Source organism: Uloborus diversus, chromosome 8 (assembly GCF_026930045.1).
Source record: "Uloborus diversus isolate 005 chromosome 8, Udiv.v.3.1, whole genome shotgun sequence".
Taxonomy (NCBI): domain Eukaryota; kingdom Metazoa; phylum Arthropoda; class Arachnida; order Araneae; family Uloboridae; genus Uloborus; species Uloborus diversus.
The window spans coordinates 38,470,202-38,495,179 of record NC_072738.1 but is presented as its reverse complement, the minus strand read 5'-3'; the positions used below and the strand labels follow the sequence as shown (position 1 = coordinate 38,495,179).

The window sequence follows — 24,978 nt, the reverse complement described above, 5'->3', positions numbered from 1 at the left end:
TCTGAAGGAACGGAACCGTTACGAGGTTACGACATCCAAACATGTTAAAACCATCCCTTAATAACATCATTGTCACAGTTTTATAAAATCAAGGTTTTTGGAGAGCATTTGTTAAATTCCAAAATTATGTCGCACCAAGGAGTGGAGGAATTGGTCTCGATGAGGTAATTGGTCAGATGAGAAAATCACTGAACTAAATTGGCCCTCTTCCATAGATGTCAGAAAAGCGCTTGATGTCACAAGAGTGTTTGGGGGCGGGGTAGAAGGGATACCTAGTGACCCGGGCCTGAGCCTGAAGGAGGCCAATATTTGTAAACTGAGAGGTGAAATATAGGGGTAAACAACATGGAGGGGCCCCGGAAAAGTCATTTGTGACGGGCCCCAAAATTTCTGTGTACGCCTCTGACAAGAGGGCAAAGAGGAGGTAACGTTGTCTTTTGTTCAAAAATCATTGAAAACTAGCTCAATTGAAAACATTCTAATTTCATTATCGTCATGTAAATAAAATAGCAGATGATAACTTGCTGAAAGCTGATCCTTGGTGTGCCGTAAAATTTTACCTCATCCCTCCTTCCCCTTCTATTTTGAATGTTTAATATTCAAAGGCTTTATTTTGTTTAGTAAGGATCAAACTTGAAATTAAGTTAAAAAAAAAAAAAGAAGTCCATGCGCAGGGTCCTTTTTGTTTGTGTGTGTGTGTTTTGTTTTTGAGTTCAAATAACGGTACATCATTTTTCTCGATCAAAAAATCAAACACCCAACCCATAAAAATTTCAACCACATTTTTATGTTCTTGGAGTCACATGACAAGAAAGAAACATTATTCTTTTGTCTTCTTCAACAGACCACCGATTTTTGTTCTGGTCTGAAGAGGATACGAGAAGAAAATAATAATAACACAATCGAACCCGCTTATAACGAGCGCAAAGGGACCGCGATATTTCATCGTAATAACCGAGTACTCGTATAAAAGTTCGTGGAAAAAAATATAAAAACTCATCATAGTTGCTTTGCTTCTTCTTTTTGATCATTGTACCGTACTAAAGAAGTTGGTTACTTTGTTTTAAACTGTCTGAATGTCTCTCTAGAAGTAATACACATATAATTTTTAAGTATTTCTTTACCCCACAAATTAAAAAAAGTGCTACCATGTCATGATTTATGATTTACCACTAACTTTGCTTGTTAAAGAAAATTACCAAAAAAGGGTAAGCCGAGCTAGAAGTCAACAGAAATTTCATGAATCACAAAAATATTGCTCGCTTTAAGCGGAGTTTGCTCGTTAAAAGCGAGTTATGCTTCCACAGACTTAACGTTGTGCCGATCAAGTATATTTCTGTTTTCCTCGCTAAATTCAGGTTCTCGTTAAATCAGGGATCGTTATAAGCGAGTTTGACTGTATCTTCAAAAGTATCATTAAAATTGCTTGTTTGTTGTTTTTGTAAAAACAAAAAGAAATCTCCGCTGCAGCCCATAGGTCCAGTGTCTTCGTTGATTTATTTTTTCCAATTCAAAATCCGATCCACATTTTTCCCATGGCAAAGTACAATTTTAAATCCAAACAGGCAGAAATACCGGAGAGGCTTTCGTCTTTTCCGGAGCCACCACCGAATGAAATTCTGGTTTTACAACGAACGCTCCACCGTTATCGATCACGCTCTAAACTCTAAAAGGCGTTCTTTCTAGCCGGGGGGGCATTACAAAGCTCGAGGGGCAAAAGCGAAGGTCTTGAAAAATCCATTTAAAAGTTTTAGGTTGCTTAAGTTTGTTGCTAACTCAAGCGAGGAATTTCCTTCTCCATTGCAACGCTTAAACGCGCTGGTCAGGGGCTAGATACAGATGAAAAAGGTAAAACAAAAATAAGAACGCTCAAATACCGGTGAGAGAGAATCAATTATGTATAAATTTTAATTGTAAAAAGCTATAAAATGCAATTTCGTATTCAGCATTCTTTAGTTAAGCAAATTCGGAAATTAAATTCGAATATTTTCCCCTAACCACCTTTTACTCGATCGATTTTATCCTGAAGCAGTGTTTAAAAAAAGGAATAATAAATATGTATAAGTTTCTGCTCAGAAAAGACAAATATTTTTATTTATTTTGCAAAGACTCTGTTGCGGTTTTTAAACAATATTTTGCATGAATGTTTTCCCAACATGTAGCACAAGAATTTTCATGGATTATCAAAGTAAAAAATAAAAATGTTTTCTTTAACAAAAGATAATATTTTGTATATATCATAAATGCAATTTTTAAAAAATAAATTTTACAACTTCGTTTCACTTAGTGGTAAAAAATAATAATTCCTCCTAAAACAAGTACATGTATACGAAGAAACTATTAAAAACAAGACACTATACTTAAAGTATCCATTTAACATCAATCAGATAAGAACAAATCACAGTTGGGAAAAAGACATTTTTTACGCAATTAACGAGATGCAATGTTTTTCTTAACATTGGAAAGTTTTTTTTTTTTTTTTTTTTTTTTTCGGGATAATGCATGAATAAATTCTAAAATGTGCTAACTGTTTTGTAATAACGACAAAATCCCGTGGTATCCTTCTATCAAAACCCTCTTTCCAAAACACTCAAATAGATGTTTTACTAAAGGTTTTTTTCCCCCGAAAGTTTTCGGGAATCCTCCTCTCTTAAAACAATATGAACAGATGAAAATTAAATGATACATGAAAACCACCAAGTCTATAAAAGCAATAACAAATCATAACACCTTACAAATTTAATAGATACGACTCAACATTAAATCTATACAGCAGTCATAAAAGTTTCGATAAATTATTGCAATAGCAATTTAACCATCCCTTCAAGCCATCCTTGAAGCCTTTTTACGGGCATTTGGGGAAATCAATACGAAAATGGTGCTACCGTTCAACATTTTGTGCGGTTTCTTTGAAATACATACAAGAAATTTACTGAACTTAAGAGAAACAAAATAACAACGAAGCGAAGTGCCTTTTAAAACAAAGCAGTAGAAACCAAGTTATAAGTCTAAGTAAAAACTATTTTTAATATTTTCCAAGTGCATTTACTAACAAATTACTTTTTAGAAAAACTAATTTTCAAATTCCGAATCCCGTGCATTTACTAACAAATTACTTTTCAGACAAATCAATTTTCAAATTCCGAATTTTCCTAACATTAATATGAGTACGGAAGCAGAGTCAAAACGCACAACACTCAGATCTTTGCAGGAGAGGAAACAAAAAATAAAGCTTTGACATTTGTGAAGATGTTACGCAAAAGACAGCGAATTTCCCTTTTCTGTGGCGAAGTGGATTTTCACCTCAAGAGTTGGGAGCATCTCACGATGGACGTGAACGGCGTAATAAGAAGGATGTTATTGATTTGTCAGTAAACCTACAACTTAATCAATGCACTTCCGACTTTGATGTTCACACGCACGTACCAAATGAGAAGGCACAACAAAGTATCTATGAGAAACGCAAAAAAGAAACTTGTTTTAAAGATTAAGCATAATTTGTGATGACAGGTATAAGAATTAATTAAAGGCGAAATGGCATTCAGAGGAAATTGCACAAAAGTTCAAAGGTTCAAATATCACCAAAATCAGTGACGCAGCCATGGGAGGGGTTTTAGGGTTAAAACCCCTCCCAGAATTTGAACACATTCATTTCCCACGTACAAATCAAGGGAAAAAACAGTATTTAAACTTTTCCAAGCGGGATAGTTTCCAACAAAATATCTCATAGTTTTTAATGGCTGGGCAACAGTCACAAATAACTTTCCAATTCTTAAATATACAGGTAACATTTCATGATGTGCACCCCTACGGGTATAAGAGAGCAAAAATGGTCTCAATCAAGAGCAACAAAGTATCACGGTCACTCAGAACTACACAAATCCGTTTTAGGGAAACTTAGAGAGAGAAGGTCTACCACACTGGATTTTCTGAGGCTCCTTTCCAATTCTCGTCGAAAGATTGAAACCGTTATTAGCTAGCATTTGACATGACATTCACAAAGACATTGATGCATTTGAAGAGGAGTTTGTATGATCTCGCGAAAAAAGAAAGAAAAAAATGAATGTAAGGTAGTTTAGTAAAAGTAAGAAAGAAATCTAATAATAAATATACTGTGCTTTTTCCCGCTTTCTTCGTTTTAAAGTCATAGTGATATCAATACACATTATTAGTTATTTTTAAGCGAGTGTTGTAAATAAGTAATTACTAATCGACAGCAACTCTTTGATTAAGTATATTGAATATTTTCGCATTATAAATGAATGGGAAAGAAAGCAACAATTTTCGACTTTGAAAACGCCTCGCAGAAAATTTTTCTGGCTGCGCCACTGACCTAATGAGGGAATGTTAAAATTGATGCTACTTGGAAAAAAAAAATTAATAAAAACAAAAATAACGATTTAACATTTTTATAATAAATTAAAATAAAGAAAAGGCTAACGCTCAACAAACACCGGAGAATGCAAGATCGGTCTGACCCGCAAAACGTATCACTTTTTCGACCACCCACACAGCCACATGGGAACTAACAGTACTACACAATTATAACTTCAGTCCCGTCCGACTACATCAGGAGTTTGCAATGGGAGTCATAGAGGACCCATGGACCTTGAACGCCACAGGGAAAGTGCCTTGGGTATGGGATACAGGGAGAAATTATTCTAAGATTAGTACCTAATAAAATATTTCTTTCTTATCAATAGTATCAACAAACATAAATTTTAAGTGCAATGACAATGATTTTAAAGACAAAAATTTATTATTAAAACAGAAAGACAGAATGCAGCGTAACGTGTAAAATCTTATTGTATCAATGCAGTAAACGCCCGATTATCAACGGAATTACGGCCGAGGATAACAAAATCACGGATAAACCGCAAAAAGGGTAAAAGTTTAGCTGTATTGATGCATAAAACACTGGCCTCAAAAAGTTAAGGTACAACTGGTTGTTGCGTCTAATTTGCAAATGAATGAATGTAGAAAACAAAATTTGGAGGATATGTGCATACAATAGTTTTTTATTGAATGCGTCTTAAAAATTTGTATAAGTATTGCAAAAACGATTTATAGCAAAAAAAGAAAATTTTGCGAACAAGTCTATTCTCAGTGTCATATAATAAAATACCATAGAAACAATACAAAAATGGGTCCTAATAAGGGATGTGTCACCCCCTCACTTGAATGCATTGGCGGCATGATTTTCCGTGCTGTTTATTAAGTTGTCGGACACCGGAATAGAAAGCGAAGACCACACACAGGGTAAACCTTGTTCCAGCTTATGATACGACATTGGAGGAAGATTTAAAGCAGCAACCTGTCTGCCAAGATAGTCCCTAAGATTTTCTATCGCATTTAGGTCTGGAGATCGAACTGGCCATTCCATTCGTTCCAAACCGTGGTCCTCAAGATACTCCTTAACATTGCCATCCATCAGAGTGAAGTCATTACCAATAGCAGCAGCATATGGGTGGGAATATGAATCAATAATCTCATCCCAATATCTCAGACCAGTCAGAGTTCCTCCATGGAACACATGCAGGTCAGTGTGACCCCCGAGCGAGATCCCTGCCCAAACCATGATTCCACCATGTCTATAACTATGCCTTTCAACTGTATGGGATTGATGGTATCTAGTGCGCTGTTCTCTCCAGATCAGTAGACGCCCTGAATCACTCTGCAATGTAAATCTGGACTCGTCTGTGAACAGCACAGAAGCCCATTGCTCCTGGGTCCAGGAAACATGTTCTCTTGCCCAGCATAAGCGGCGCCTTCGCTGCGGTTCGTTGAGCGGAACACACACAACTGGTCGTCTTGCATAGAGACCTGCATTGTGAAGACGCTTTCGCACCGTAGTAACAGAGATTTTTCTTCCTGATGTTACAAACTGTTCTGCAACGAGCTGCGGCACAGTAGTGGTTCTTCTCCTTCGGGCCGAAAGAACTAGAAAACGGTTTTCTACAGGTGTTGTAGCTTCTGGTCGGCTTGGAACCATTGAGAAGAGATGAAATGGAGGGGGTGAAGACTTTCATTCATGAAACCGAGACCCCCAAGTCACATGATAGATTTCAAAACAAAGCATTGGAAGAAAACAGGTTTCTTTCGCTCGTTTCACGCAAAACTTACCAACCCGTAACCCATCGTCGTTGTTGATTCACGTGACTTGGGGTCTTTGGGTCAGCTTTTGCTAAGCCAATGATTGGACTTGCTCTCTCTATTTTATTTTCTGCTCTAAGCCTGGAGCAGGTCTTCTGGACACAGAATCTTCTGATTGTATTGATCCCAAAGTCGCTGAACAACACTACGAGACCCATTGAGACGTCTAGCAGCATCAGCCTGAGACAATCCCAATGCCATCCATCCAACTGCCTGCCATCATAACGAATCGGGCAAACGACGTCTCTGAGATATTTTCTAAACTCTATTGACTATTGTCACCGAAACTTCCATAACAGTTGAAAAGCAACACAACTTACACACAAAAGAAAGAAAGCTTGATATTTGCATATTTTTTCTCACTCAAAAAGATGTGTTCTTTCTTATAAAATTAAATAAAAGTGGCAGCTATTGTTTTGTCATAAAAGGTTTTAAAGTTCGTTATTACAGGGTGGCGACAGGAACTGTGAAAAAAAAGTTCCCTGACTCTTCCCTGATTAAGTTCACCAAATTTCCCTGATTTACGTTACCAATGATAATGGTTTTCTTTCTTTGCTCTACTTGAAATCCATTGTATGTTTGTATAAAATGCAGTATTTTAAACGTTTTAAGTTGTGTAAAGTTGTTGAACTAAAGATATATTTTAAAAAGATGCTACTTTTTTAATAAAATGGTTTAAAAAAACATATCAAGTCAATTTTTTTGGGGGAAAAACCCTACAAAACAGTATATCAAATTTTTCTACATGGAAAGATTATGGAAAATTAAAAAAAAAAAAAAAACTTTACTTCCAGAAACCACTTAGCGTAAGAATTTTAAGAAACTATTAAAATTACTCTTAAAAACATATGTGTATTTGGGACATTAGAATCAAAATAATGCTTGAGAGGTTTGTAAATATATACATGAGTACAGTTTGAATATTGGCCGCACACTTTTTAAAAAATATTAGTCATAAAACTTAGAAATGTAACCATGTAATCTGAAAAATGTCTCCTGTGTTACCATTATTAAATAATTCTTTTCATGCTTTCATATGAAAGTAAAGAACTATCTCTAAGGTTCTAAGACATTGATATAAATGCACTATTACTCTGCCTTATAATTTTTTGTTTGTGAAATATTTTTCCTCTTTAAATGGGATTTTTATGTCCCCTGTGTTACCTTTATTGTATTTTCCCAATGTAAAACTTTATGCAGCTCAGTAAAAAGCACATCAATACAGTAAAAATATATTAATATTTACTTGGACTAATAAGTTATTGCACATGTTTTAATTTGATTTTCAAAAAAAAATTTTCCCTTTTGTCCAGATTAAAAAAACATGTTGGTAACACAGGGGACATTCGGTAACACGGGAGACATCAAAGTAACCAAGTGGACATATTGAATGCAACACTCTGAAAAGTGGGGTTTTAATCGAACTAACAATTTATTTTTCATATACATCAATGGGTACATTAAATTCATAATACAATCTATTCCCGTTCATCTTCAAAGTTGGATTTTTAAGAATGCCTAAAACATCATCAAAATTGATATACGATATGTCATTTTCTTTCACTATAAAGTTTTTCCCACTGTCGTCAGTTGACCTTAGGAACATAACTTGAATTTCCCCATCTTCCTCTACATCACTTTGGGCAATTCCTATGTATTTATAACATGACTTTAATTTTCGCCCTCCAATTATTCGAATTAACAAATACGTCCCAGTTGTGATCCTCTTCACAGACGGTTCCTCTATATGTTTCGGTTCAACAGTAGAAGAATTAGTTGAAGTGTTCGACTCAGCATCACTACCCTCGGAAGAATCATTGCTACTACTAGAAGAATAGACATCAGATACCTTTAATTTTTTTTTAGTAGGGTTCTGATGTGATGTTTGCGGCAATCCCAAATTGTTTCCGACTTTTCCTTGAGTCACACGCAAAACGAATTTTTTAGGGCCGTAGCAACTGCAAAATCCTCGTTTGCTTTCTATCCCACAGAAGCAACTGAGATCTCTATAATGAAGAAATTCTTCTGTTTCAACAATTAGTTGATGTAAACGCCTTGTTCCTTTGAGAACAGGAATATTTTTAGGAAGCGTTTGGAGAACAGCTTCAATTTCTTCTTTTGTAACAACGTATAATTTTATTTTCGTTGCCTTGCTCAGAAAATGAATGAATCTGTACACATCAGATATATCTGTGCCGCATGAGGTTATTCGATCAGCTATTCTCTTAAGTGTTCCGCCTATGCCATCAGCGGCACCTTTACCATGTCCTGATTCGAAAAAGGACCATGTTCCTCGTTTGAATCCAAATTTGAAAATTTTCTTACTGAATAAATAAAAATTATTTTTTTGTTTATATTGTGTGGAGGGACCATCGGAAAAAATATGTACAGTATCAATATTGGGCTCAATTACTTTAATCATTTTCATGATGGGTGCTAAATGAGCCCAAATTGCACTAGGATCATGTTTGTTGCAAGAGGATACAGTACAAAAAGATATTGCTTGTTTTGCACTACCACAATGTAATACTCCAGTGTGCAAAGTTATCTGATTTTGAGACGCTCCGTAATGATGTGCTTGAATTTCTTCAGCTAATTTTAAATTATAATTCTCACTGAAATCTATATGCAAAGTAGCTTCATTATTTTGCAGATTGTCAATACAACTTCTATAAGCTTTATACTGCTCTCGAATGTTATGGACATGTTTCTTGAAATCAACTATTTCAGCTTGGAATTTGTCCACCAACACAGAAATTGGAGTAGTCATCTTTTCCTTCGTAACTTTTTTCACAGTTATAGTTTTCTTATTTTTTTCGTAGGACTCATTTTGGTAAACCCATTCATACCATTCAACTAGAGTGTCAGAATTTATAATGTTTAAAGGAACACATTTTTTGTCACATGATGGGCATTCCCTATACATGCAGTCTTTTGAGTTTGAGCTGCACACTGTCAACTCTATTAAGCTATTATAATTATCTGTTTTCAAAATTTTCATTTTCTTAAGAGCATTTACTTTGAATTTAATATTGGAATGTAATTTACACAAAAACGTATTTCGGGTCTCAATAGAGGGGGCTACCACGTAAAATGGGCGTCTTGCAGCAAAAGAAGAATAAGAGCATCTTCCACCTTCGTTAAGAAATTTTTTATGTAAATTTTTCATAGTGTCAAGTAAGTACCTCTTTTGTTTTTTTTCTGAATGTTTTGTAACAGTTTCTTTTTTGCCGGCTGTTGCTCTGCTTACATCATCTCTTAAAAAGAAATCCTGAACACTTCCATTTTTTACGGTCCGTTTCTCTCTCTCAATAGCTCTTTGAATCCTAGATTTCAAACCTATGGCTTCAAAACCGATTTCTCTCATAATACGGTACTTTTTAATCACTTTGCCTGTTACAATTTTTTTAAAGAGTGATTTCTTCTTTCTTTCCTGCAAATTTTTATATTGTTTTGTCATTGAATAAGTTAAACAGTTATATTTAAGGAGTTGCTTTGAAACTTTTTGAGTTGCAGGCGAGTTTTTCCCAGGGAAATTTGCTCTCATAAACTGTTTAGTTTTTGAACGAGGACTCAAAACTTCTTTTTTATTTTTATCTGGTATGCTCTTTCTATATACTTGTTTCCTTAATTTTCCTATCTTTTGTGTTAATTTTTTATTTTCTATTTTAAGATGTAAATTATCCTTATAAAGCTTTGTTCTGTTTCGTCTAATTTTCTTCCTACCAGTGCAACTGCGCTTATTTATGTCTTCATCTGGTGAAAATATTAATGTAGATTCAAGCTTTTTCCCCCTCCTTTGTTTGGCCTTATTTGTACGCCATTTTCTTCTATTTAATCGAAGTTCTCTAGCAGACATATCAGACTTTAACCGTTTTGTTGCATGATATCTATCACGTGCTTTTTGTTTCGACTTTTCTTCCTTACTTTTATTTATTTTCCTTCGTTCTCTATAACGACGCTGCTTTTCAGCAGCTGTTAATGCCATTATCTGCAACAAAAAGGGGCAAATTTACTAAAAATTTCATTATTGTAGATTAAGATACATTATTTAAGACAGATACATTAAATTAAAATCCTGCTGCTTATTTTAAAAACTACACTTCTTGAAATTTAAACAAAACAAACGAAAAAAAAAACTAGTGCTCTTTTCCATTAAAAACATTTTTAAGTACCAAAACTGAACTCATTTAATGATAACTTTAAAAAAAAAAAAAGATTTAAACTTCTTACTACAGAAACTAAAATAGAGTCTAAGAGAAGAAAAACGTTCCTTTTAGCCCTCCTTTGTTTTTTTTTTTATCACAATCTCTGACAAAATTTGGATATAACCAAAGAAAAATTTACAAGTTTTTAATTGAATTCTATTAAACATACATAATATTCATATAATTAAAAATAAATACTGAATGTTCTTTCAACCTAAATATTTTTTTTCTTTTAAAATTTAACTACAAAACAAGCTCAGAAACAATTAAGTCCCCTATGTTACTTTGTTGTCTCCTGTGTTACCAAGATCATGGTAACACAGGGGACTAGTAACACAGGGGACAAAATTGTATTAAAAGTTCCCCCTGTAACAATGTTTTCATGGAAACAATGCAAAAGTATATGATTTTCTTTCTTTTAACTCAACCTCAAAGTTTTAACATGGATTAAACTAAAAAATAATTAAACATTAATAATATTTAATAGTAACACAGGGGACACATCAAAAAGACACCTACCTCTAAAGTTCTCTTTTCTTCACCTGGAATTCTTCAAAAAAGCACATGTGAAAAAAATGGCTACTAAACATGAATAATAACTTGTAGAAGTGCATGTATAGCTATTGTTGCCAATATTGAAGTAACAAATTCTTATTATAATATTAAGAATAAGGAGGCAGTAACACAGGAGACAAAAAATTAGGGGACACAAGATTTTCCTCCATAAAATAAAATTAAATTTGAAATTTTACCTTAAAAACATGTTAGTATAATATCAAGTTCACAAAGAGTTGAAAAGAAAAAAAATCATATTTTTAAAACACTAATAACATGAAAAAAAAAAGGTTTAAAATTAAAGAAGTGCTGTTGGGACATGGCTTTTTTATAGGACTCAATTTCAATAACCCCATTTAAAAAGTAAATAATGTACTTTTTCTAAAATTTTAGTAATGTATTAAAGAAAAATATGTCTGACCTATCATTTTTAATGTTTACATTTAACTTTGGAATAAAATTTGGGAAAGGGTTACAACTTAAAGTCTTGGACACCAAATGTTGCATTAATTTTGGAATGACCCATCAACTAAACGTTCATTTTAATAATAATGCCTCTGAAGAGGCCGCACAGCCAAGTTTTCAAAAAAGAATACGCAAAGCTGTTCTCGATTTTAAAAGAATTGAGGAAGTCGGAAAGACATGCACACTTTGGGGTCGTTCCAGACACAATTTGGGTCCGCTTTGCGGCCCCTTCACAAATTTACGCATCGTAAAAGCGGCCCCATTCACAAAATTCCACATTCAAAAGCAGCTCATTCACAAAATAAATATACAAACAACATAATAGGGTAAATCTGGAGCTATCATTTTTTTCCAACCGGAAAGCTACCGGACTAGCAGCTACGTGTGAAACATAGTCGCCATATTTGGTCATTCACGGGATGGAATCAGACAAGATGCTTAAGTGCTTAAAAGTCTAAGAACAAAGCAGAATTGTATTTTTAGACTTATTTATGCGTATGTATTGCACTTATGTCAGGTAGTGTTATTACATGTTTTTAATCAAATAGTAGTGCAGTCGAACCTGTTTATCTCGAACCTGCCTATCTCAAAAACCTCTCTGTGTCGAAGTTTTTCATTTTCCCTGCACATAAAGTATTAATTCAATGTTTTCCCCCATGTTTGTCTTGAATGAAATTTTCTGAAAACATGCATAACTCGAGTTTTGACTTAAATGTCTTTCTTGAATTCCATCCACAACAATCTTTATTGACTGGAATTTGGAGACAGAAAGCACTTTTCTTAATATAAGCAGTCACATAATCCTCCAGAATTAAAACTTTATGTACAAAAAGCAAGTTTTCCAGCAATTAAATCCATTCTGAAACTGAGAGGAAGGGGACATTGTTGATTAGTAAAATTGCTCCCAAAGTTTTACTTTCGAGTCATTGCTCCAATTACTTATTTTTAGAACTTTTTTCAAAACTTCTGTATCTCGAAGCCTCCGTATCTCGAATTTTTCTTATGTGCCGTAAAATTCGAGATAGACAGGTTCGACTGTATTGCATTTTGAAAAAAAAAATGTCCTACTGGCCTGCCTTGTTATAAAAATTCCTGTATGTCCTCTTTTTTTTATTTTCAAAATGTTCCTATATTATTTCGAAAAATTCCTATATTGTTTGCAAAAAATTCCTATTTTTTCCATCGAATTCCTATATTTTTTTCAGAAAATTCCTATATTTTCTATCCAATTCCTATATTTTTTTCAGAAAATTCCTATATTTTCCTATATTTTTGTTGGCAAATGTCACTTCTATCCCTGGGAAGGGCTCTCCAGCCACTTACCGTTTCAGGTCTCCACACGCACGATTTTTTTTCTTTTTTCGGAACTTTGCGTTTGGCTACGGTTGCAATTATTGCTACTTGCGGGATAACTCATCTCAACTTCGATTGTTTTGGTTTTAATTGTGTGGAATGTAGGTGCTGCAGCTCACGTATCAACTAAACGTTCATTTTAATAATAATGCCTCTGAAGAGGCCGCACAGCCAAGTTTTCAAAAAAGAATACGCAAAGCTGTTCTCGATTTTAAAAGAATTGAGGAAGTCGGAAAGACATGCACACTTTGGGGTCGTTCCAGACACAATTTGGGTCCGCTTTGCGGCCCCTTCACAAATTTACGCATCGTAAAAGCGGCCCCATTCACAAAATTCCACATTCAAAAGCAGCTCATTCACAAAATAAATATACAAACAACATAATAGGGTAAATCTGGAGCTATCATTTTTTTCCAACCGGAAAGCTACCGGACTAGCAGCTACGTGTGAAACATAGTCGCCATATTTGGTCATTCACGGGATGGAATCAGACAAGATGCTTAAGTGCTTAAAAGTCTAAGAACAAAGCAGAATTGTATTTTTAGACTTATTTATGCGTATGTATTGCACTTATGTCAGGTAGTGTTATTACATGTTTTTAATCAAATAGTAGTGCAGTCGAACCTGTTTATCTTGAACCTGCCTATCTCAAAAACCTCTCTGTGTCGAAGTTTTTCATTTTCCCTGCACATAAAGTATTAATTCAATGTTTTCCCCCATGTTTGTCTTGAATGAAATTTTCTGAAAACATGCATAACTCGAGTTTTGACTTAAATGTCTTTCTTGAATTCCATCCACAACAATCTTTATTGACTGGAATTTGGAGACAGAAAGCACTTTTCTTAATATAAGCAGTCACATAATCCTCCAGAATTAAAACTTTATGTACAAAAAGCAAGTTTTCCAGCAATTAAATCCATTCTGAAACTGAGAGGAAGGGGACATTGTTGATTAGTAAAATTGCTCCCAAAGTTTTACTTTCGAGTCATTGCTCCAATTACTTATTTTTAGAACTTTTTTCAAAACTTCTGTATCTCGAAGCCTCCGTATCTCGAATTTTTCTTATGTGCCGTAAAATTCGAGATAGACAGGTTCGACTGTATTGCATTTTGAAAAAAAAAATGTCCTACTGGCCTGCCTTGTTATAAAAATTCCTGTATGTCCTCTTTTTTTTATTTTCAAAATGTTCCTATATTTCGAAAAATTCCTATATTGTTTGCAAAAAATTCCTATTTTTTCCATCGAATTCCTATATTTTTTTCAGAAAATTCCTATATTTTCTATCCAATTCCTATATTTTTTTCAGAAAATTCCTATATTTTCCTATATTTTTGTTGGCAAATGTCACTTCTATCCCTGGAGATTTATAAAAGTTCAAAATTGTTAACATTCGGCAATTCCTTGTTGAAAGCACAATTTTTTCAGTTCAGCTTTTGTTTAAATGTTTTTTTTTTTTTTTCGAAACTTCGAATGTTAGAACATCTAAAGGTCCATGAGGACACATTGAACATTAGCTTAAAAGAGGTTAGGGCACAGGACCCTCCTGAAATTACCTGGGAGAATTACTACTGTTGCAAAAGTCATTTACTCTCCAAAAGAAGGGGTGAAAAACAAAATTAAAAAGTTCAAACAATGTTGATTTTTCAGTTTTTCTTTCTTCTGTAATGTTTATTGCACCTGCATACTGCTGAGCATAATTTTTTTACATCCATAACAGGAATTGAAAGCTTTGCCATTTAGCAGTGGTCTAAATGCATTTCTATATGTTTTGATATTAGTTATATTTAAATTTAAAAATTTTATCACTGAATACGAAATATCAGCAGCATTTAAGTATGGGTAAAAAAAGTTTCATTAGTATACACACTTGCTGTAAAGTCAAGAAGAGATAGTGTTTCGACCTTCTCCCCACTATACATTTTATCTTGAGTGTCCCCTCTTCCTTTTTGCAATGTCTTTAAACTTTAACAGTGCTAAGTTTTTCAACTAGATTGAAACATGTTTAACACGAAAATGCTTAACATGAAAAATTGGTTAAGATTAAGTGATATAGCGATCCAGACTGTTTCATTTAATAAATCTTTTTGCAGGAAAAATTATTTTGGTCACTTAAGCTTCATGTTAAACGCTTTCCACACCTCTGCATTTCCTCTGCCTTTTCTCATGAAATAACTGCTAAGTAGAAGGGTAAGGAGATGTTAAAAATTCACTTATTGAAAATATTTAAAACATCCACCATTCTTCAAATTTCTTCTTTTTGAAGATTTCTAAAACTAGACCCCTATCTCTAATTTTGGTTCAAGTAAAATAGTTCAGTTTTATCTGAGTGAAAGATCTAGTTTGATTAGAAAATTTTAACAATATCAGAAATTTTTATCTTTTGTTCTTTTAACGTTATTGCTGTTTAAAAAACAGCTGATGCTTAGGGATATTCTTGAAAAAAACCCTTATCTTCCCTTTTTTTTTAAAAGTAAGCAGCAAAAATCTTTAAAATGTTTTAACTTTTACATCATTTTCCACCTCCTTAGTAAATTATGTTTTCACACCACAAACATATTGTTGGGAAGTTGACAAATGGGTATCTACAGTATTTTATGTGAATTTTATCTTACACAGGCCAAACTAATTGTGTATTTAAATTGTTGTTGAAATGACATTAAAATGATGCAATGATGTCAAAAATCAGAAAATGGAGATCATTCGGTCTTAATAATTGTGTTATGTTTGTGAGTTTTTTTTCTACTAAAATCACTCAAAATTGTTCTGTTTTTGTCTGGCTTATTTGGGAATCCTGATTTGAAAGAATTGTACTTCTCTCGTCTTCACTGCAAACTGTGCCTAGCAACTATTGAATCTCATGATAATTATAGCTTTTTGTCCCATAAATTGTTGGTTTAAAGTTATTAAATTACAATTTTTTTCAAGCATGTACCATATTGCAATTTGTACATGTTTTAATTGCTTAGGCCAAAGTACTCATAATTGTCATTTTAAAGCACCATTTGAATATTGAAAAAAAATTTGTTTTATATTTGTTTTATTGTTAGGGCTTATCATGTAAAACAAAACAAGCTGAAGAAACTTCAGAAGAGAGCTTTAAACAGAAATCCAGATGAATTTGCTTTTCATATGATAAATTCTGAAATGAAGGTAAGTTGTTTATTTTCTTATGCTTTATATTTTATGCTAGTGGTACCCGCACGGCTTTGCCTGTAGTAGAAAATTACAAGGTCCTTTGGTTCGCCTGTATATTTCAAATAATGTATGGTGAATTTCTCGCCAATTGGCTTGCCCATGTTACGGTTCCACGTTATGATAACTTGGTAATTTATTCGTCCATCTTATGATAATTTTGCTCGGGAAAATGTCCTTAAAATTGGAATAAAAAAAGAATAAAATTGAATTTTCGAAAAAACACTTTAAAGTGCTCACCCCAATGCTACAAACTAACTTTACCAAATTTCGTGAAAATGGGCCAAACGGTCTAGGTGCTATGCGCATCACAGACATCGAGACATAGACTTTCAGCTACATTATTAGTAAAGATATACATTTTCAAATATTGATTTCAAGACAGTTTTTCAAAATGTGCTATGGGCTTATAATATTTTTTGATCAGCAAATTTGATATTAAATATTACTATTCTCTTCATATAACAAGGTCACGAAATTTTTTATGAAGTCTTGGAAAAGTCATGGAATTTTTTCATCCAAATATAGTATAAACCCTGTTCAAAATTTTATATCTTTATTCATGAGTTTATTTTGAGTCATAAAGAACAGTTGTTTTGCAGTGGTTTTGGAGGTCCTGGTGTTTTAATAATTGTTAATGAAAGTGCACTTTCATAATGAAGTAACTTTTAAGGCAATAATCACTGAAAGATAGTTTTCCCAAAAATGTGTAGGATGATTGTTGATGCAATTACTAAAATTAGTAAAATGTAACTATGAATAAATAATACAGTAAGGGCCTCAAAAATGTTAGTGCAGAAGAGTTTTATTTTAGGTAAAATGTTAACTCGTTGACATTATTTCAACTGCACATTTTTATAACTTTATCAAAATCTCTGTATTTTAAAACCTCAGTTTCTAGGAATTTTCTTCATTTCCAAGAACTTTGAGAAAGACATGTTTAATTTACTGCATTTTTAATCTGATATGTGATCTATATGTTGCCCCAAAAAAAGTTTATTTTCATTGGAGATTTATTTTGCAAACATGAGAATATTATTTCATGTTAATAATATTTCATAATAACTATATGTACACTTTGTTCTGCAGGATGGATTCCATTTCGAAAAAGAAAAGCCTGAACACACTGAAGCTCAACTGAAGATAATGCAATCGCAAGATTTGAATTACGTAAATTATAAATTGAGTACAGAAATTAAAGTAAGTCACAATAAATATGTTCTTGATACTACTTTGTTGAAAGTATTATGTGTATTGTTGTTTAGTTATGGTACAGTCAGTCGTTTAAGGTAACTTTTAGCCATGCCTTTTAACTATGTGCCCCTTCAAATTGTTTAGCATGTGTTTCTTCAGCCTTTTTCACTCAAGGACCGAATTGTAAATTTTTGGAGACAAGGGGGCCCAGCAATATTTCAGCTCAGATAGTCTAGCCCCCGCATCCAAGAATTATTTTAAAATTAAGTGCTTGGTGGTGGTTTTTGAGATTTTCTGCTTAATTTTCTTAAAAAAGGCTCAGACAGAAATCTAGTATGATATTAAAAAAATGTTTCTTTCAGCTAGCAAATTTCCTGCTGTCCATACAAAATCTGTTCTCCATCTGAATTTTGCCTACGGGCTACAGGTTGGGGACCCCTGGTTTGGTATATTTAATTTTAAAAAATAAATAAAAGGCCTGGTGCTGCACTCTCTAAGCAAGGTTATCAAATATAAGTTTTTTACTCCTATTTTGATAAAACAAAGTTGACAATATTGTTAATCAGCTTGTTGCATCATCCAGGGTTTGTAGGGGTCATGGAAATCCTGGAAAGTCAAGCGAAAAAAGAAAACAAAAATAAAAAAATAAAAAAATAATAAACAAATTTCAGACCCGGAAAAGTCATGGGAAATTAATATTTTTGTTACAAGTCATGGAAATTTATTTAAAGTCATGGGAAGATGTCCTGGGCAAAAAGTAACTCGTTAAAAAAGCATTAGAAATTTGAATGATTTAACAGTACTGCATATAAAAGTATTTAAACAAATACAAAATCAAACCATTTGGCCGATGTGGCTGAAAAATTAAAGGACATTAACTTACATTAACTTCTTATTCAATCATATGAACGAAGGAAAAAAAAAGGAAAGAAAAGAAATAAATTCCATGGGTGTAAAATTAAGGGGAAAAAAGTTCGGGAATTAAAAGATATTTAACCTGATCGCTAGTTTTGGATTTTTTTTTCCTATTATTTTATTACTTCACATTTTTCAGAATTTTTTTCATTTACATTTCTAATGTATCTTTTATGTTATATATTGTATAGCATCCTCTGATAGAGTGAATTTTTAAAAAAATGAAACATTTAATTTGAAAATGAGTGTGCCAATTTGTTAATTCTATTTAGAGGTCCTTATTTTTTGGGTTTTTTACTCCTCTCAGGTCCTTATAAGTCCTTGATTTTGTTTTAAAGAAGTGTGTATGAACCCTGTTTTAACTTTAAATGGCCTCCAAAAGTTTTAAAGTCAAAGAAAAAAAGATCTGAGAACATAGGAGGGAGGATTTATCAATACTTGGACGAAATTCAAACAGAATTTGATTTCAGCTGAGATACAGTGAACACGGCAAATCATCTTTCTCCAAAGATGCTATGGGAAACGCTGTCACCCCGGCTTGTCTGTGGCTATTTTTTGATCCAATATTTATAGAATATTCTTAAAACCATACACAATAATGCATAAAAGGTTTAAATAAATTGTATCAAACCATTTTCTAAAAAAAACATAAAAAAGTGCACTTTTTGACGCTAAAAACCTACTCCTCCGTTAAAGAAGTCACTTTTTTTAACATTACTCATGCTGACATGTCCCTTGTTATTCGCCTTGATAATCGCAGCATTCTAAAAAAAATTTTAACGGCCCTAACCATATTGTACTAGAAGACGTAGAAGGTTGTTTCTAGGCTTTTAGATGTGTTACAGTTGCTCTGAGGCGAGGATATAAGTATTAATGTAGATAAGGTATATGGTCCTTGAAAGAAAAAATTTTAGATAGATGGTAACATTAACAACTAATAAAATTTTAAACTTTTCAGAAAATAGAAAAGTTGAAGAGTTCCTTAGCCATATTAGACATTGATGAGAGACCAAAAAATGTACATACTTTTTATGTTGACTCGAAATCAGAAGGTAAAATTTCTTCATACTTCATGTTCTATTTCTTATTGACTTTTTTTATTTTCAATTGTTTAATACATTGTCACTCATTGCTCCACCTGAAAAGGTTTTTTTTTCTGCATCAAAATCTTTTTTTTTAACTAAGTTGACAAAGAGAATCTCTTCAATTCTGCTTTTACAAACGTTATTGTTATATTCCCCTCCCCCATCCTGACAATTATGCCTAGAAAAACCAGAAGCTGAATCTGTCCTAAGATGTTTTTTTTAAACTTCGTAACTCTATATCCTTGTTTTCATTTATTTTAAATGTTCTTTAACAATATTGTGGATCTTGATTTAATGTTTGGTGTTGCTTTCAGAAACCAAAAAAAAAAAATCAGAAAGAGTAATGGTAAGATTTAAAAAAAAATTTCCAAATAAAAATTGTTTATTACCATTTCAAGAAAAGAAGAAAAAAAAATAAACTTGAAATTAATCACTTGTAGTTATTCTGTGTTGGATAAAATTAAAAGTTCACTTTTTAGATAACTTCTGAAATTTTCTTTTAATGAATAAAAAACCAGTGCAGTAAGCACTTCCTAAAATGTTTGAAGTTTATGTAAATCTGTTTTAATTAGAAAAGTGACTATGCTTGCTGGTAAGGAATGGCTTGATAGGTACATTTCGTAACTCTGAAGTAAATTGAAACGCAGAAAGTTATGGTCTCAAAAAGTATCCCCTTCAGCGTCAGAGATATACAGTAGGATGGAGTGAAAAAATTGAAATTCTGAAATACGTTTAGCCTGTATGTGGAAAAGTTGCCTCTTACTAAACCTATTTATCATAAAAAAATTTTAGTTAAATCAAACAATATCTTTAGCTGCCCATTTGAGGCTCAATTTTAAGTATTTAGCCTCATTTTTCACCAAATTCGCAAAAGTGAGATGATAAAATATAATTATCTCCCATTTGAATTTACTAATGGTTGAAATTAAACTCTGGAGAAATAAATACTTAATGTATAGTTAGTTGAATGACCTAGGTAATTGCGAAATGGCGTTCAAATGTGCATCAAGAGCGTACATCGCATATGCTGTCTCAGCTCTGGTTTGTCCTTTCTTTGCGTTCACCGCTATCAACTGGGTTCTTTGTTCTAGTTTGTTGTCTTTCTTGTTTAAAATGTTCCATTTTGTTTATATTATTTCAAACTGTTAAGTTATAACTTCAAATGTAAATGAAGAGGCTGTTCTTATATATAAACATTTTGAAAAAAAAAAACAATTAAAAGTCAAGATTTTTGTTCACCAAAGTAAACAAGATAAGCGTCAATTTTTATAAGTGCAGATAAATTCCATTGAAATTTATTGAAGTAATCTTGAATTCTGAAACATAGTTATCAAGTTTAGCCCATTTCCCCCTTTAAAGCTCTTGAGGGCTCAGCTCTCTCACGCGTTTTTTATCGTTGGTCAGAATTGACCAATATAATGTTTTCTTGGCGTTTATTCTATTCTATATGTTAATCTATTACACTGTAAAAGTATTCACTTCCAATAATACACGATCAAGGACGTAGCCAAGGGGTGGGTCCATGGGGTCCGGACCCCCTCCCTTCCCGAAAGACCACTGTCTGCTTGTTGTCAGTTGTTGCACCTCACGTCAACAAAAATTTTTTAAAAGAGAAAAGTTTTATGAAAACCGGTATTTTCCCCTTAAATATTCCCATTAATCGGCAATTTTCCCGCATCAGAGTCAATTCAGAACACAAGAACCTCGTGAAACTGCAATTCCCTCTTGCTGCCTTTCTTTTGCTGTGTCGCGCCATCTATCCGAAAATGACGAATTTTCGTTTCTGCTTTCAACTGAACTGGGTTGTGACCTTGAAATTTGACCCCTTTCCCTTGATCCATCAAATTGCCATCGGCAAAGTAATTGAAAACAAGCATTTATTGTCACTTTCGCCGTACCCCCAGTCTCATTGCCGTGGTTTTCTTTCTTTCTTTCTTTTTTGTTTTGACTCTTTTCCCGTTTGGACTTGATTTCCTAGACACATGCTGCACAAAGAACAGCCAGAGTGGGGTGCATCTGTGGTGAATCAGTAATTGAAATTCCTATTATTTTTTGTTTTAACACACAGTATTTTTCTACTACACACTTATAGGAAACATATCTAGAAAAAATTTGTAATCAGAAGAAAATTAAGTTTACACAAACTAGGTAAGTTGTAGTTCCCTTTTAAAGGTTTCTTAACAATACGAGCAATTTTATGTGCTAATGTGTTTCCCCATTTAAAAATTAAGTTCAGACAGAAACGAAAAAGAAAATCTGCACATTTCGTGTGTTTGAGGATGAGAAAAAATGAACATTAATTACTAATTAATTTATTTTTGCTGTTTATATTTTTGGGATGATTCATTTTATATTTTGATTAATAATCTTATTTAAACTTTTAGTTTATTTTTAACAATAATAGATTACTTATGTTCCCAGAAGCTTACAACTTTTGAATTGCAATCCTAAAAAAAGTTCGTTTTTTTTTTTTTAATTTTTTTTTTAACTTTTGTGCCTTATTTTTAGTTCAAGATAACATTGAGAAACTTCTCTCCTTTCCGAGAAACAAAATAGATTTTTTACGGATGTTTTTCCACCCAATATTTAAACATGACCATGAAACATATTAAATGCCCAAAAAGAATTTGTGTTTGAAGGTAAAGTAAGTGAATAAATAAAATTTGAAGTTGATGCAACGAAATTACTTTTTGCTGTATCAAAATTTTATAAAGCAAAGAATGAAATTGAAAATTACTCAAATATTTTACTCTGATCAGTTTATGAAATTGCAAGTTCGGCCATATTAACACATGTAATTTAAAAGTAATTATTTGAAATTCGTACTTTTAAGTCTTACTGAATTGTGAGTCTATGGTTCCAAGAAAAGAGCCGTTAGTTACTTTTAAATGAAGAACAAAATCTTTCTTCGATGTTGTTCCGTTTTTAAAATAAAGCATATTTATATTTGTTTCATAGGAATAAATTTTCCGATTGTTATTTACAGGGTTCGTACGGGTCATGGAAATCCTGGAAAGTAATGGAAAAAAAATAGGCAAATTTCAGACCTGGAAAATTGAAATTTTCATTCAAAGTCATGGAAATTTATTTCAAGTCATGAAAAAATGTCCTGGACAAAGAGAAAGTAACAGTAACTAAAAGAGCCTTAGAAAACTTAAGTGATTTAATAGTATAGCACATAAAAGTTATTTGAAGTCGAAAATTGAACGATCCAAAAATCAAATCTGAATTTTGAAATCTCATTGCATACACTTCTGTTGCAATCACTCGCCTTTTTTAGTGATGTGATTTTACTGCTTGGGCATCACTCATTTTGAATTAACTATTATTTTCAACACTTCTTATGTTTTATATTCTGTAGTAGCAAACTTGCAAGTTCTTGTTTTGGCCACGACCACTCTAAAAACGTAATTCAATTGCATTCGAGTTGGTTTCCATCACTCGTAATAACTTTATTATAAATTTTATCAGATGTTATCTTAATTTGATGAAGGTTTTAGAAAATAAAGATCTTTAGTCAGGTGATAAAATACAGAAAAAGGGGAATTCTAGTACTCTAAAACAGTAGTGCACAACATACGGTCGGCAAAACTAACCAAGCAGCCCACTGCTACGTTCAATGTCGGGAATCACACATTATATTTTGAAATTTCTGAACTTGTTAATTTATACGCATTTGAAAATGGTAAAGTACACAAAACAAGTAATTTTGAATCAGAAAATGTATTCACTACTGAATGGCTTTTTTAATATAATTACCTGGATTAGAAACATAAAAAACTAAACTATGTGGCTTTACTTTAAAGAACCAAAATACTGTCAAGTTGTGTGGATGATTAAATGCATTGTTGACACTAAAAAGCAACTTTTGAAGCAAATTTATTGAAACTTAGTGATGACTCATTTACCTTTGTCCCACTGGTTATCATTCTGCCTGTTTATAAAAAAATGTATTAGACATTTAAGCATCATTATATTCCATTTACTGCAGTTTTACTTAACTTAAACTTATATGATGAAGACAAATAAGAATAGTTTCGTTTTTTAAGTGTACACTGATATTTTTTCCCATTACGAGTAAGTGCTTCAATGAAGTAGTGGCAGTCATGTAGAAGTTTTTGCTAATGCTCATTTCTAAAAATTGACAAGTTAGATGTTTAATAGTGCTATTCCTATTAGATATTAAATAATGCTTACTCCATAATGTTAACTCCATTAAAATTGATAAAAATATAAAATGAAATATTAGATATAAATAATGAAAGAGACCTTAATTTTAAGTCCACATATTGTAACAATAATTTAAGAAAAGAAAGAGTGATTTGAGGATGCATTTACTATTTTGAAGACTTTAGTTTGTGCTCATTGAAAATATCATGATATTTTCGAACCTTGATCAGGATGATAAGGTATGGATGGCATGCATATTTCTAGTGCTGAAGGGAATAACAAATTTATGGAACATTATAGTATAAAAATGAAATACTCCTCGTTAACTTGCTTCTGTAGAAACTGATATTTAATCATTTTGTATTTTGTATTCCTTAATGAATGTTAAGGGATTTAACAATTTCAGTAATGATGAATTTTAATCCCTTTCATCTAGCGAAAAGATTTGATGTTGCTAAACAATTGCAAACTCATCCATCTCTACTGGATAGGCCTTATAACAGACCCACATTAGAAGCTTTAAAACGACTGAAACTCAAAGAAGGATTGGATGAAGAAAGCTTCAAAGTAAGAATCAAATAAATTATATCTGAAAATTTAATATTTCTTCTGAAGTATCTTTCATTTAAATTTTTGTTTCAATCCTTTAACATTAAGTAAAAAATAGTCTTCAAAAAACAATCGAATGTTTTCTCTTGTTCATGGACCAGGAAAAAGTTAAACAACTGGAACATCTTTCAAACGCAGCCCCCTGCCCCTCCCCCCCCCCCACTACAAAATGATTGTATCAATTTCCAGCTTCATAATGATCAACTAGTTATTCTGTAATTTATTGAACAACAAACTACAAGAATAATCCTATACAGACACACTCTGTCGTTCTAGTTCTAAAAGCTAAATGAATGAAGTATGGCTTTTTGAGATTTATGTAGGCAGTATTTTTTACGTTAAGTTATTTCAGGGTTCATACACTTTTGGTTAAAAAAAGTTCCCTGACTTTTCCAGGTTTTCCAGGTTGTTTTTTAGAAAATTCCAGGTTACTCGCTTCATTAAAAATTTAAGTTTAAATAGTAATATTTTCAAAATAATTAAAATTGTTTAAAGTAGCAATGCAGAAGAACTGAAACTTCTCCCCTTAGATTAAAAAAAAAAAAAAACTTAGATTTTTTTCCTTTGTTTTCTCTGTCAAAATTTTAAGTTTTTTTTAAACATTTTGTTCAAAATTGTTTTAATTTGTTTACTATTTGTTGAAAACAGAGTACTTTCAACTTATTTTAGGGTTTTTTTGATGTCACGCGTAATATTATAGCGTTTTGCTGTAGTCCTGCAGCAACCTTTTAGCATCCGCTTTTGGTTTACAATACTTTTTATTTTCTTATAAGTAGGTTACACAAAACATATTGAGCAAAATGCAAAGCTAAATTTTAGTATAAATATGGTTAACTTGTTGCATCAATTGGCATACCATGTAATGCATACAGGGTTCATACACTTCTGGTTAAAAAAAGTTCCCTGACTTTTCCAGGTTTTCCAGGTTGTTTTTTAGAAAATTCCAGGTTACTCGCTTCATTCAAAATTTAAGTTTAAATAGTAATATTTTCAAAATAATTAAAATTGTTTAAAGTAGCGATGCAGAACTGAAACTTCTCCCCTTAGATTTAAAAAAAAAAAACTTCTTTCGTTTGTTT

General features: G+C 32.5%; 1 protein-coding gene across 1 annotated transcript in view; it reads left to right on the top strand.

Moving 5' to 3' along the window:
* The window catches only part of LOC129228316 (probable U3 small nucleolar RNA-associated protein 11), a 52,932-nt gene that overhangs the window by 16,213 nt on the left and 11,741 nt on the right, over positions 1-24,978 (top strand). The window contains exons 3-6 of the mRNA XM_054862992.1: positions 15,782-15,884; positions 17,016-17,126; positions 18,994-19,087; positions 23,727-23,857. Of these exons, the coding sequence (XP_054718967.1) occupies positions 15,782-15,884; positions 17,016-17,126; positions 18,994-19,087; positions 23,727-23,857 (439 nt within the window). The remainder of the gene's footprint in view (positions 1-15,781; positions 15,885-17,015; positions 17,127-18,993; positions 19,088-23,726; positions 23,858-24,978) is intronic.